The sequence below is a fragment of the Punctularia strigosozonata genome (assembly GCF_000264995.1).
Source record: "Punctularia strigosozonata HHB-11173 SS5 unplaced genomic scaffold PUNSTscaffold_14, whole genome shotgun sequence".
NCBI classification, from domain to species: Eukaryota; Fungi; Basidiomycota; class Agaricomycetes; order Corticiales; family Punctulariaceae; genus Punctularia; species Punctularia strigosozonata.
In genome coordinates, this window is record NW_006767446.1 from 247,614 (window position 1) to 261,042 (window position 13,429).

The 13,429-nt window shown below is 55.8% G+C and overlaps 5 protein-coding genes across 5 annotated transcripts; 3 read left to right on the top strand and 2 right to left on the bottom strand.

The window, feature by feature from the left end:
* Positions 1-384: 384 nt before the first annotated feature.
* Positions 385-3,670, top strand: PUNSTDRAFT_107422 (uncharacterized protein). The gene is made up of 11 exons (XM_007387477.1): positions 385-755; positions 828-1,006; positions 1,069-1,245; positions 1,311-1,455; positions 1,517-1,616; positions 1,683-1,821; positions 1,911-2,097; positions 2,168-2,335; positions 2,398-2,570; positions 2,624-3,352; positions 3,415-3,670. Exons 1-10 carry the CDS (start codon positions 410-412, stop codon positions 3,023-3,025), a joined length of 2,016 nt encoding a protein of 671 aa, XP_007387539.1. The 5' UTR covers positions 385-409; the 3' UTR covers positions 3,026-3,352; positions 3,415-3,670.
* Positions 3,671-4,487: 817 nt separating this feature from the next.
* Positions 4,488-7,754, top strand: PUNSTDRAFT_146039 (uncharacterized protein; the record flags this gene model as incomplete). The annotated part of the gene is made up of 8 exons (XM_007387478.1): positions 4,488-5,009; positions 5,064-5,297; positions 5,349-5,666; positions 5,719-6,136; positions 6,191-6,510; positions 6,568-6,603; positions 6,660-6,710; positions 6,762-7,754. 8 exons carry the CDS (start codon positions 4,488-4,490, stop codon positions 7,443-7,445), a joined length of 2,583 nt encoding a protein of 860 aa, XP_007387540.1. The 3' UTR covers positions 7,446-7,754.
* A 117-nt stretch (positions 7,755-7,871) lies between these two features.
* On the bottom strand, positions 7,872-9,558 carry PUNSTDRAFT_137820 (uncharacterized protein; the record flags this gene model as incomplete). The annotated part of the gene is made up of 3 exons (XM_007387479.1): positions 7,872-8,428; positions 8,479-8,509; positions 8,566-9,558. The coding sequence occupies 3 exons, from the start codon at positions 9,556-9,558 to the stop codon at positions 7,872-7,874; spliced, it is 1,581 nt and encodes a 526-aa protein (XP_007387541.1).
* Positions 9,559-9,807: 249 nt separating this feature from the next.
* PUNSTDRAFT_137821 (uncharacterized protein) lies at positions 9,808-11,580 on the top strand (the record flags this gene model as incomplete). The annotated part of the gene is made up of 6 exons (XM_007387480.1): positions 9,808-10,076; positions 10,133-10,224; positions 10,280-10,443; positions 10,637-10,675; positions 10,725-10,775; positions 10,828-11,580. 6 exons carry the CDS (start codon positions 9,808-9,810, stop codon positions 11,578-11,580), a joined length of 1,368 nt encoding a protein of 455 aa, XP_007387542.1.
* Positions 11,581-12,060: 480 nt separating this feature from the next.
* PUNSTDRAFT_137822 (uncharacterized protein) lies at positions 12,061-13,276 on the bottom strand (the record flags this gene model as incomplete). Its single annotated transcript, XM_007387481.1, has 3 exons — positions 12,061-12,612; positions 12,669-12,690; positions 12,729-13,276. The coding sequence occupies 3 exons, from the start codon at positions 13,274-13,276 to the stop codon at positions 12,061-12,063; spliced, it is 1,122 nt and encodes a 373-aa protein (XP_007387543.1).
* Between the last annotated feature and the right edge of the window lie 153 nt (positions 13,277-13,429).

A 13,429-nucleotide genomic window follows, 5' to 3' on the forward strand; every position in this document is an offset into this window, starting at 1 on the left:
CAACTCCTGGCCTTGCAGTACCGGTATGTCGATTGCGACCGAATGGCAACAGGCGCTTGTCACGCCAATGTACGCGCGACGACTTGCGTTCTGCTCCTGGAACTCGAAGCACGCTTTATGCGCATGAGATCAGGATATTGATGCCAGGTGAGTATTCCAAACTACGTGTCCGTCGATTTGTATTCTGAGCAGCCGCACAAAGGTATGATCGTGTTCTTGAGTATGGCTCTTGTGACGCCATGACTATGTCACGCCCTCCTTGCATCGCGGTATTCATCCGTGGTATTCATCCGTGATATTCATCCGTGAAATCGCGCTGCGATCACATTACTGATTCTCCCTCCTCTCTGTCCTCCCCGCCCTCTTCTCCCTTACCCCTGCCCCAGGACGCGGGCCGCAATTGCGCACGATGAGACATCCCTTCGCTCTTTTGCCCGGCGCCTTGCTTTCCGTTCTATTGATAGGATTATCCTTTAACAATCTCGATGGCCCCGTCCTTCTCGCCAGCGCGGTTACGGTCTACTCGCAGCAGCCGATCGCGACAACCACCGCATCGGGAGCAACGGCTTCGTATACCGGTGCCGCCGCGTATGACCCCACCGTGTTGAACCCGCCCCCGATCCCGGACCCGCTACCGAGCATGTCGTTCGGAATCCAGCTGCAGAGTAGCTCCGACGCTGTTTCCGGGCTTAGCATCAAGCAGAACGGCGGCTTCATGGGTTTCTCCATCGAGTTTTCCGTTATCAACCAAGTTTGTGCGTGGAAAACCCTGCATCTCATGTCCTGGCCAGATCTATTAACGCGAATATTTCTCATTGGTGGCGTAGTGGGCAAGAACTCGTCGTACCTCCAGATTCCGTTCCTGAACTTGATGTCGAATATCCGGCAGCGTGCGGGACACGTCCGCATTCGTGTTGGCGGTAACACACAGGAGACGGCGACGCTCGTGGATAGCCTCGCGGACGGCAAGATCCTCGAGAAGGACGAGGACAACCTCACTAATCCCGTGAGAATCGTTATCTTTATGGGCAAATCGGCGCTGAGACCTCGCGCCCTTTCGTTGCGCAGACGGATACCCCGCCGCTCGTGTTCACACCCGACGTTCTCTACATGCTCAACAACATCTCTGCGCTGGTCAACACGAAGTGGTACCTCGGCGTTCCTTTCAACGATACGACCAATCTCCGACTGAGTATTGTTCAAGTTGGTGAAGCGGTACTCGGCGATAATCTCCTCGGATTGCAGGTATGCGTCACACTTACCATACACACGTGCCTGGACCTGCGACTGAGACGTTCCGTTTGGTATAGGTCGGCAATGAACCCGATTTGTACGTGAAACACAACCATCGTAGTGGCACATACTCGCCTTATGACTACTTCGGCGAGTTCGGCGTCTTGGTGCAAGCCCTAGCCGCGGCACCAGACCTGTACCCAGTTAGGAACAACCTCATTGGCAAGTGATTCAAACTTCACTGGGCGCACGTCGTTCTTGGTTTTAATCCTCATCTTCATAGCCCCGAGCATCGCAACAGGTGACTGGACACCAGAGATGGTCTGGGACACTGGGTTCATCCCTTCATACACTGATTCTCTCGGTGCCTTGGCCGTTGAGCAGTGAGCATCCGTCTGTTATCATCCATTTTTATCTCAAGTCGCTGACGCACGACTCGCCTGCTACAGTTACCCCGACGACAATTGTTTCGCAATTTACGGTATTGGGTCACCGCGGGACCCGCAGACGGAGTTCCCCAATTATCTCAACCACACCTCCGGCCAGTCTATCGTCCAACCATACCTGAACAGTACCGCCATCGCTCAGGTTCGTCGGGTTCATTGAACCTTGCTGGATGCAAGCGCATATATCCGCCCATACAAGATCGGCACGCTGACCTACCTCCGTGCGTATAGGCTGCCGGAAAGTCCTTTATCATGCTTGAGACGAACACCGCGTCATGCGGTGGGTTCCCCGGCATCAGCGACTCCTTCGGAGCCGCCCTCTGGGCGCTTGACTACGGCCTGCAGATGGCCTACTCCAACTTCAGTGGCGCGATGTTGCACGTCGGCGGTCAGAACGTGTACTATAACCCTTTCACCCGTGAGTGCTTCAGTTGAGCGTGGGGACACGGCCGGATGGCAAGACTGATTGCGTGTTTCCTTACATATAGCTCCGCCGACTAACCAATCGACCTTCCATCAGTGGACCATTGGCCCGGTTTACTACTCAGCGCTGGTCATCGCGGAGGTGTTCGGAAGCTCGAACGAGAGTCAGATCGTCGACCTCTTCCCGAACGACGCCCGTATATACACCCCCGCGTACGCGATCTACGAAAACGGCGCGTCCATCTCATATTTCGAACCATTGCAAGCGCTGACAATCGGGTTTGCATACGCATAGGCAGCCCTGCCCGTGTAGCACTCTTCAACTACATCACGGATTCGTCCGGGAACAGTGACTACACCGCGTCCATCTCGATCAACGGCGGTACCGTGCCTAGCTCCGTCAAGGTCAAGTACCTCTCCGCGCCGAGCGTGTCATCCAAGAACGACAACATCACCTGGGCAGGCCAGGTATGTTTTCTGCATGTACTATCCCATACAATCATGCTGACCTCGTATTGCAGACCTTCGGCGCTACTTTTGCGAGCGATGGTCGGCTCAAGGGCGACCTCGACCTGCAAACCGTCACCTGCGACACGACAGCGAACACCTGCCCGATCAAGGTCCCCGCGCCGGGCTTCGCGCTCGTCTTCCTCTCGGACGACGCGCTCTCCGCGGCCGACTCGGTGTCGACCATGACGGCCACGTTCTCGACCACGTCCGTGACGAAGACCGCGAACACGGTCACGATCGACGCGAGCGTGCTCGCGACGAGCAACGGGCACAGTGGCAAGGACCGAAAGCTTGGCAGCACGAGTAAAGGGTCGAGCTCGGATGCGCCGGGATCCGCCGCTATGTCCGCGTTTGCTGCTGTAGCTGCGATGACGTTCGGCGCGATCGTCCTCGTCGGCAGATGGTGGATGTAATGTCCGTTTTCCTGGATTTCTGCGCGCAACCTTATCCGTCTCTCTTTCATCGTTGCTCTTTATGTTCAAGAGTTCGCTCTGTGCGTACAGACTCGAGTGCGGAAGCAAGGGCAGACGTGGCAGCGAGCAGGTCGTCTGAGGTGTCTCCGGCGACGATGCCTGTCACTCCATGATCGATTGTAACCGCGGCGGACATGGTAACATCTGCATGCCCTGATCGGGTACCCACCTATTGTTTCCCGGCCTGACACTGCGAGGGTTCACAGTTGAGGATCTGCTGGTGCGAACATATGTCGTACGGTGATTGCGCTTCTCGTGAGATATGGGGTGAGCCTTGAGGTGGTACTCCTTCCACACCAGGCGTATTGATGTGCCAGCTGATACCCCAGGTTGCAACGTTATTGCCGGCATCGTCGGCATCGGCCGTGCTGTGATGTCACAAACGCGTTACCTCACGCGTTGTTGAAGATTTTGCCCGTTCCCTGCTTATTCCTTCAGAGTGAAGCCATCCTGCTCTCCAAGAAACCCACAAGACGACATGTCCAATATTGCCTCTTTCCATCCGCTGAATCACTTGGAGACCACTCCGCTACTGACATTCCAGATAACTTGACGCAGTACTCACAACACTGTATCCTCGCGGACAACCTACAAATAATATGATGCCAGAGGCACATCTGGACGTTAGTATCTTCTTAACTCCGGCCGGAACTTGACTTGCTCGCCTGTCTGATGAGTCCCAATATGGCATTGACATTGTCGGATAAGCAGTGGGCCAAGAGAAACAGATCCCCTTTCTCCCGGATTTCCCCCGGCGATCGACATCAAGAGATTGATTGTTCTCGGTGACTAGGTGAGCGAATCCAGCGGAAACTACAAACACGCGCTCGCGTTATCATGGCGATCAAGTTGTCCAGAACGATATGTATTCCAGTATTGGTTCAGAATATACAATGGTAACCAATCAAAAGGTGAGTCCATGGTGCGTGTGTTCTTGGGATGTTGTTACGAGGAATGCTTCTCTGCTTCCGCCCATTGATCAGATTAAGAGCATCGCCCTGTATAGGTAGGCGGAACAACCGGTTACCTGGTAAGTCTGGGCTCTCGAACGGCCCTATCGTGTTACCCACTTCCCGGCTCTGGCTTACTCGTTGAGGAGCTGATGGGTTTGGATAACAATCGGTTTCGGGAGCACAGGAGAGGCGTGTTGTTCGACGCATCCATTTCGGGGTGTCCAGATACAAGGGGGCCCATTTTGGGGCATATTATACGTCGGTCGCGGTCGATAATCATGACTCCCCGTGGACTCCCTATGTTCTTGCTGTGTAGCATTCGCGGTGTAGCGTTCATCACGTGGTGTGCTGAGCTCCGTTTAAAGTCTGCCAGTAGTGAGACCGCGACACCCTCGGTGTTCACCCGAATCCCGAACAATCCCGATTCGATCTGCCGCAGACCCTATCCTATGGTTTCATCATACAAAGCCGCCGAGGGGGGTTTCGCCGCCAAGACCCGCCAGTATATCACTCCAAACAACACCACCACCTCCCAGACTTACCATAGGGCTGGCATCACATCTGCCCGTGAAATGACTACCAAGGTTCTCGCCGAGGTGGGAGGTCGTGCCTGCACCATTGACACTCTTGATTTCCTTGAAGACATTCTCGGCTCAAACGATGATGAGGTCGACTTAGCTTCGGAGGTCTATAAGAGGTTGAAGGACGCCGGACACTACGACACGAACATCAAGCTCTGGAAAGACTTTCCACTGGAGATCTCGCAGGAGCAGGAGCTTTACGCGCCTTTCGTCAATGCCGCCACTGCGATAGGCGATACACTTCGAACCCTAGGTCACGAACCGCGTACGAGTGTGCTGTGGACGGATGGCGCGGATATATCTCCTATATCCCCCAACCTAGCGGCCCCCAAGCTCCGCCCTGACATCCTAGCCACAATCGGACAGCGAAACCTGGACCAGGAGCAACAAGTACGTCCATCCCGTCATATTCGTTATTATTTCGTTCTGATCCATGATACTTAGGTAACCCCTCACTGGACTCGTGTTCACTCCCCGATAGAAGTGAAGAAGAAATCCGACGACGATACTGTGGCGCCTGCCATCGCACAGCTCGGGAACTATATGCGCATGGTTCTCTCCGAACAAGTTAACCGTCGCTTCGTTCTTGGTCTGCTTTTCTGCGGGACGGAGCTTTCGGCGTGGATGTGCGACAGGTCCGGTTTGGTGGGAATGCAGCATGCGTTCGACATACACGAGGCGAGTCCCTTTCCATTGCGTTAGACTGCCTCCTCATGCGTATCTATGCAGTCTCCGCTCTTGTTTATTCGGACCATCATGGCTTTCTATCGAATGGATGCCTTGCGTAGTGGCTGGGACACCGATATGAAGCTGTTGCGAACGCGGAACAACCAGCTCGAAGCTGTTTGTACCTCGGATCCGACCGTCCTTCCAGCCGACTTTGGCGGCGACATCTACGATACGAAGTGGCGAATCACCGTTCGATCGCAGGGGGGTGAAGTGGAGGTGTTTGAAACGGTGAAGGCCCTTAGCCTCGCGCGCTCGGCAGCTATGTTCGGCAGCGGGAGTACGGTTTGGGACGTCTACAATATCAAGGATACGGAAAAGGTAAGGTGCCATTCCTTCCGTTTACCTGTTGCTGACTGCCATCGGGAATTAGTTATATGCGCTGAAGCGGCTGTGGCGCGATGACAAAGCCGGCTTCGAAGCTGACATGGTTCCAGGCGGCCTCGGCAATTCTCCTGTCGTACAGATTTTATGGTCCCGGGATGCTTATCTGGATGGTGGCATCCGTGACGAGACTCTCGGCGCGATTCGAGGACACACAACGGTCCAGGACGCCGCCACGAAAATAGGAGAACAGCCCAAGCGGGGCAAGAGGAAGCGGAGCGACGCGAACTCCGCTGATCAACGCGTTCACACCGCAATCACAGACCATACCAACTTTCAAACCGTATCACCGTACAACCCATGCAACCGTATCCGGACATACACCTTGATGTTGACACGGGGTACTGAACTCAAGCGGTTCAAGAGCGTACCTGTGCTGCTGAACGCCATGCGGGACGCCATCCAAGGTATGACAGACATCACTATGTGCTTAGCCTTATGGCTGCTAATATGATTCGTAGGCCACAAAGACCTGTGGTTCCGTGGCGTTCTGCACAGGGACATCAGCCCCGGCAACATTCTGATCACATCGCAGGACGAGGCGGGCAGAGCGGGTTGTTTGATTGATCTTGATCATGGGAAGAAGTACGAGGACGACATGATCTCGGCCCCCACTCTACGGGGCGCAATCTCTCAGAGGGCGGCCCTGCTCGTTGAAGATATGAAAAACGATTTTAACATTGATTTCAAGGAGACGGACGCCATGAAACTATTAACTCGCTTTGGGCCCGGCGATGCATATTGTTTCCTGAAAGCGGCGGCTCAATTTTGGCCGACGGTGGTATGTATCCAATCTGACTGAACGATCGTCATATAGAGGCTGACGCTGGAGACGCAGATTCCAGACTTTATCATACCTGAGCTCGAGCCAGACGTGAGTACAGGATGCACTGAGACGCATAGCACCATTGAAACTCTACACTCTGACAGGCGCGCTGGCCCGACGTGAATGCCGATACGGAAGAAGGATTTGTACGCACGGTATGGTGAATCCTGGCAGTTAACGTTGATGATTCCAAACATTCTTTTCAGGGAACCAAGGCATTTATGAGTGCTGAATTATTGCTTCAAGGGCGGCCGTATCAAAACGTCGGTCTACGTGCTGCTGGGCCCGTCAAGCAAGATGTCATACACGACATCGAGTCCTTTTTCTGGGTTCTTATCTATATGTGCCTCGTGCGCCGTGATGATGGTCACTTGCGCGACGAACTGCGGTCGGACCCCCCCCAAGGCGATGCGTATGCGAAGACTCTGCATAACATCGTCTACTGCCTGTTCGACACATCGGATGACGAGACACTACGCTCCAACAAGTCCGAACTGTTTGAGAACCCTGCAGACATGGAAGACTACATTATTCGCTACTTTGACCCGAGCATGGAATGCTTGAAACCGTTCGTGCGGAAATGGTGGAAGCTACTTGTCTTCTCGTATCGGACCTACAACCCTTGGACGCCCGGCGTCATACACTCGCAGGTTCTCCGACTTTTCAATGAAGAGATTGTGGCCTTCGGCAAACCGGTGACGCGTGCCGTGGCTGGCGCTCCTGAACCATTCCACCCGAGCCCGGAGCGCCCGAAAGCAAAGCCCGCAAAGCCCGAATCACCAACGTACCCTGTTGGAACAGGGTTCAGACTGGATCCTGCGGCCTATGCGAAAAGCAGCTCCGAGTCTGAAAGTCCTGCGCACAAGAAGGCGAAGTCGGATAATAATTAGTTGCTGGTAGGCACGCGCAATGATCGCATTGAACTGACGATCTATCGTTTCTGGTCTACATCCGAGGTTGCCGCCGACGCTATGATGGATTCCGCTCCGCGCTTCCCTCTCGTAGTGCTGTGCTCGTACGCTATCGCAATGCTATCATCCTAGGCCAGATTTGAGCGGATGTCGACGACGCCGGTTTGCTCTGTGGTACCACTGGATCCCCCGACATCCCCGTGTTATCTACAATCATGCTTTCTTGGATTTGTGTTCATAGATTGTTGTCGATGTTTTTGTACTTTTCACGAAGCTATTGACGATCACGACGATATAACCGAACGCTCGAGTTGCTTGGCATTGAATAGCGCCGAAGGCAACCACGGTCTTCACGCTCTTCATTCTTGCACGTTCCTTTCTTGTCGAAGCGCGTAAGTGGCGTGTTTATTTAAGATCGATAGAGCAGCACATCGTTTTGTTCTCGCACATAAGACACCACCGACCGAGTACGAACGCACCGGTCCCTACACGGTGTTCTCCCCCAGGTGTTCTCCCCCAGGTGTTCTCCCCCACGATCTTGGCCCTGGTATCCAACACCTGGTTCAACCCAGCCCTCGCCTCCGCACGGAGCGCCGCTGGGATAGGCGCTGCCTTCGCCTCGTAGTTGAGGTTCGTGGCGAGGAGCAACGCTCGTGAGCCGACCGTCCACGTCGCGACGTCGACGTGAACCGTGGCGCTCTGCGCGTACTCTGCATCGGGACTGAGGATGAACGCCTTGGCAGGCTCGAGCGCGGCGGCAAGCGCGGACGTGGCGGCGAGTAGGTCGTTCGGCGCGGGCTGATCCCACACGACGACGCCCGTCTCGCCGTGGTTGATCGCGAGCGCGGCGGACACCGTGACGGCATACTCCGCTCCGGTCGGGTACCGCTTCCAGTACGTGTCGTTTCCGAAGGCTTGGGGCACAGTCCAGACGGTTGGGAAAGTTCGCAGCCGAGGATCTACTGGCGGGAGTGGAAAGAGTCTATCCGGTCGGAGACGTCTTCGAAAACACCCTTGCAGTTGTCGCCCTCGCAGTCGCCGTTCTGAAGTTATTGACGTGTCACAAGCAGCGATAGAGGGAAGGGATTGAGAGACGTACGTCTGGGGTGCAGACCGTGCCCCATTGCGAGCTGAATGTGTCATAGTTCCCGATCATGTACACATCCTGCATCACGATGTCTGCGCCGGCAGAGTACTCCGTGAAGTAGTAGTCCTGGCAGTTGAGCACGAGGCTGACGGGGTGGTAGCCCGAATCGAGGCCGTAGATCGTGTCGTACGCGAGCTGGGTCGCGTTCTGCGGATCCTCCCACCCGTCGGGCTCGTCCCCGGTGTACCACAGTAAGAGATTCGGCCGGTTTTTGATCCGGTTCACCTCCTCCGTGACGCCAGTGAGGTTCGTGTACGTCCAGCGCATGTCGTACATGAGGTAGAGACCGAGCTCCTGCATGCGCGTGACGACGACGTCGAGCGCGGTGAGGTTGTCGAACGTCGGGATGGGGTGTACGACGGTGTAACCCGCGGCTTTGATATCGTCGAGCGCGGTGAGGTTGTCTGCAAGGAAACCGCCGAAGGAGGTGTAGAACCCGATCGGGAAGACGGGGGCGCAAGGCCCGTCCGCGCCCGTCGCGGGTTTAGCGAGCAGCCCGCCCGTGCGCATGTCCAGCTTCGTGACGCTGCCATTGGTGTTGTCCGGGAGAAAGGGGACCTTGGCGGACGCCTTGAAGGATTGTTTGCCGAGAGTTGCGCTGCAGGTGACGTCCAGCGGGGTGGTGCTGGCTTTCAATCCGGACAGCGAGAAGAGAATTTCGAAACTTGGACGCGTTGAGGGGCACCGAGGCACGCGCGGGGGTGCCGTGACCGGCGAGGGTGACGCCCAGCTATTGGGTGGACCAGGAGGGCGTTCGGCACAGCATTGGCGATGTGGGAGAAGGTGATTGACGCATCGACGAGGATGGCGCCTTGGGTGCCGGCATGAACGTCGGAGACGAGGTATGGTTTGATTGCGGGGCCGCAACACAGGGCGAGGAGAGGGCTGGAGCACGCGGCGGGGTGGGGACGTTGCGCCCGGAGGGACGATGGGCTGCGTCGCCATGTAGTTCTTGTCGTGCACGAAGCTCGATGGAGAGTGCACATACCATTGCGACTGTGCAGAGGCTAGCACGACGAACGTGGCGAGGAATACGCTCGTCCTTGGAAATTCCAAGGACGAGCGTATTCCTCGCCACGTTCGATCATCTTGGCTGCCTGAGGACGTCGCCAGAACCACACCGACGCATTGTGGGGAGCCTCACCGTCACTCCTTCCCGTCTTCTGTGCCGTTGCTGACTGTCTATAGGCTCAGATGTATGCCCTGAAGCGGATGTGGCGCGATGAATCGCTCGACCTGGAGGCTGACCTGAGGTCTAGTAATCTACCTGATGGGTCTCCCGTTCTACATATTGAGGGGTCCAGAGATGCTTATCCTCGTGACGAGACTCTCAACGTGATCCGGCGAGGCATCACGGCGAAACCAAAGGATTCGGAACCGGGACAGGACGACAATCGGAAGAAAAAGAAGAAGCTTGCAAACGACGTGAATGTGGACGACCAAAACGTGTCCATATTTCCGTGGTGAGCAGTCGCAATTTTCCCGTTTCGAGGTCTTTCACGCCGCAGAATCGGATCAGGACGTACACCCTTATGACGACGCGTGGTCTTGTCCTTAAATGTTTCAATAATGCCCCTCTTCTCGTGAGCGCCATGCGCGATGCCATCGAAGGTGCGTTCCGCTTTGTACAAAGCCAAATCTGGTCTGAGCTTACTGTCATTTGCAGGGCATAGAGACCTGTGGTTCCGTGGCGTCCTGCATAGGGATATCAGCCCAGGAAATATCATCATTACACCCGTTAAGTCGGGGTGCCTGGTCGATCTTGATCACGGGAAGGGATTCAAGAAAATGATTGACTGTCCTGCCCCGCGGAATGATATCACACAAAAGGTACCATTGCTAATTAAAGAACTCGAGGAGGTTGGCATCAGCATCACGGATGCTACCGCATCGAGAATGCTACTGTACCACCGGCCTCTCCAAGCGCAGTATATCTTAGAGAAAGCCGCGGAGCTTTGGCCAGAGGAGGCATGTATCTAGCCCCATTGAGACGTGTGAGAACGAGAGCTAAACCTATATACAGATACCCGACTACATCACCACCGTGCCTGGTCCCGAACATGTGAGTACAGAATTTGCAGAAGAGCACATCAGCATTGAGACTCTGACAGAGCTCCTGGCCTGATACGGACGATGGATCGGAAGATTGTCTTATGCGCACGGTAATGCATAAACCAGCGATCAGGCATTTTTTTAGCTCACACATTCACGAAGGGTACAAAGTCGGTCATGAGCGGGGAACTTATCTCTCCTGCCAGAGCACCATACCACCCCGGCTTCAATCGTTACGTCGTCGTACAGGGTGTCATCCATGACATCGAATCTTTCTTTTGGGTTCTCGTTTACCTCTGCCTCACACGCACAGGTAAAGGTCAATGGCGCGACGAACTGCTCAAGGATCCGCCCGAGGACGACGTCGCGAAAAAGATTCTGCATAACATCGTTTACTGTTTATACGACTCGTCGGAGGAGGCAGTGTTGAAGGACAACAAAGCTGCCCTGTTTCTGATGCCTGACCACATGGAGAACCACATCGTTAAAGCCTTCCATCCCGACCTGATATGCTTGCAACCGCTCGTGCTGAGTTGGTGGAAATTGCTCGTTTTCTCGTACAGGACGTACAATGATCTTACACCGGGAGTTATACACGCGCAAGTTCTCAAACTTTTCGACGAGGAATTGAAAGGTATCAAACAGCAATTCGAGGCGCAAACGCTTGATGCGGCTCGCTCTAGCGCAGAAAGCCAGCCGGCATCCGCATCCGAGGGGCGCGTCGGCGATGGCTCGCGAACGACGGCTCCAGAATTCAACATCAGCCCCCCCAGGCCGAAGGCAAGACGCACATCGCGGCGGTATAACGGGGATCCTCCACCGGATCCGTTCGACGTGGTGTCTGACCCCAATACACGATCCAATACCGGCTCTCACACCCCTGCGCCCAAGAGGGCGAGATTGGAGGACAATTAAATTCTGGTAGGGGCTCACCGTCGACCATCGCTGGTTTAACTGACAGATCGTAATCTGCAGCACCTTTTCGTGTTTGTCTCGTACAGCGCTATTTACGAGTCTACCCCAATGCATCGCTCTCATCAAGCTTCGCTTATACGCTGTCGCAATGCTGTCCTACGGCCGAGATTCAGAGGACATCGATGACGCCGGTTTACTCTGTACCCTCCGACGTCCCTCTTGTTATCCACAACCGCACTTTCTTGGATTTTTTTGATCCTGTTGCCCTTACGAAATGTTATCGATGTTTGTATATCTATCACGAATTTATGACTATCATGACCATATGATGAAACATCCATGTCGCTTGTCATCTCCTAGTGGAAAGCAACCGCTCTTCGTGCACTTCATTATTTGCTTCGTTCAAGAAGGCGCGCAAGTCTTGCGCCCCTCACTCGGATTTGACGGACTACGCTACTTTCAATCCCGCCACGTAAGACACTACCGACCGAGTATGAACGCGCCAGTCCCTACGCTCTCGAGCACGATGTTCTCCCCCACGATCTTGGCCCCGGTATCCAACACCTGCTTCAATCCAGCCCTCGCCGCCGCACGGAGCGCCGCCGGAATAGGCACCGTCTTCGCCTCGTAGTTGAGGTTCGTGACGAGGAGCAACGCTCGCGAGCCGACCGTCCACGACGCGACGTCGACGCGATCCGTGGGGCTCTGCGCGTACTCCGCCTCGGGACTGAGGATGAACGCCTTGGCGGGCTCGAGCGCGGCGGCAAGCGCGGACGCGGCAGCGAGCAGGTCGTCCGGCGCGGGCTGACCCCACGCGACGACGCCGTGGTTGATCGTGAGCGCGGCGGACACGGTGTACTCTGCTCCGGTCGGGTACCGCTTCCAGTACGTGTCGTTTCCGAAGGCTTGGGGTACCAGTCCAGACGGACTGAGAGAGTTCGCGGCCCAGGATCTGCTGGCGAGAGTCGAAGTCATCCAGTCGGAGATGTCTTCGAAGGCGCCCTTACAGTTATCGCACCCGCAGTCGCCGTACTGGAGTTATTGACGTGTCACAAGCAGCGATGGAGGGAAGGGGTTGAGAGACGTACGTCTGGGGTGCAGACCGTGCCCCTTTGCGAGCTGAATGTGACATTGTTCCCAACATGTACATATCCTGCATCACGATGTCTGCACCGGCAGAGTACTCCGTGAAGTAGGAGTCCTGGCAGCTGAGCACGAGGCTGACGGGGTGGCAGCCCGAGTCGAGGCCGTATATCGTGACGTACGCGAGCTGCGTCGCGTTCAGCGGGTCCTCCCACCCATCGGACTCGTCCCCGGTGTACGGTTCGGTCTGTTCTTGATCCGGTTCACCCCATCCGTGACGCCAGTGAGGTTCATGTACGTCCAGCGCATCCCGTACATGAGGTAGAGCCCGAGCTCCTGCATGCGCGTACGGCGTCGAGGGCGGTGAGATTGTCGAATGTCGGGATGTGGTGTACGACGGTGTGCCCCTGCGGCTTTGATTTCGTCGAGGCGCGGTGAGGTTGTCTGCGAGGAAGCCGCCGAAGGAGGTGTAGAATCCGACAGGGAAGACGGGGGCGTAAGGCTCGTCCGCGCCCGTTGCGGGCTCGGCGAGCAGCCCGCCTATGCGCATGTCCAGCTTGGTGACGCTGCCATTGGTGTTGTCCGGGATAAAGGGGACCTTGGCGGATGCCATGAATGATTGCTTGTCGAGAGTCGCACTGCAGGTGACGTCCAGCGGGGTCGTGCTGGCCGGACAGCGAGAAGGGAATTTCGAACTTGGACGCGTCGAGCGGCACCGAGGCACGCGCGAGGGTGCCGTGACCGGCGAGGGTGATGTTTACGCCCA

Excerpts from the sequence above, each read along its gene's own strand:
- PUNSTDRAFT_107422 (XM_007387477.1), top strand. The coding sequence starts at position 410 with ATGAGACATCCCTTCGCTCTTTTGCCCGGCGCCTTGCTTTCCGTTCTA. Across the intron at positions 1,617-1,682 it reads GGTGCCTTGGCCGTTGAGCA|TTACCCCGACGACAATTGTT; the intron begins GTGAGCATCCGT and ends CGCCTGCTACAG. Across the intron at positions 2,571-2,623 it reads ACATCACCTGGGCAGGCCAG|ACCTTCGGCGCTACTTTTGC; the intron begins GTATGTTTTCTG and ends CTCGTATTGCAG.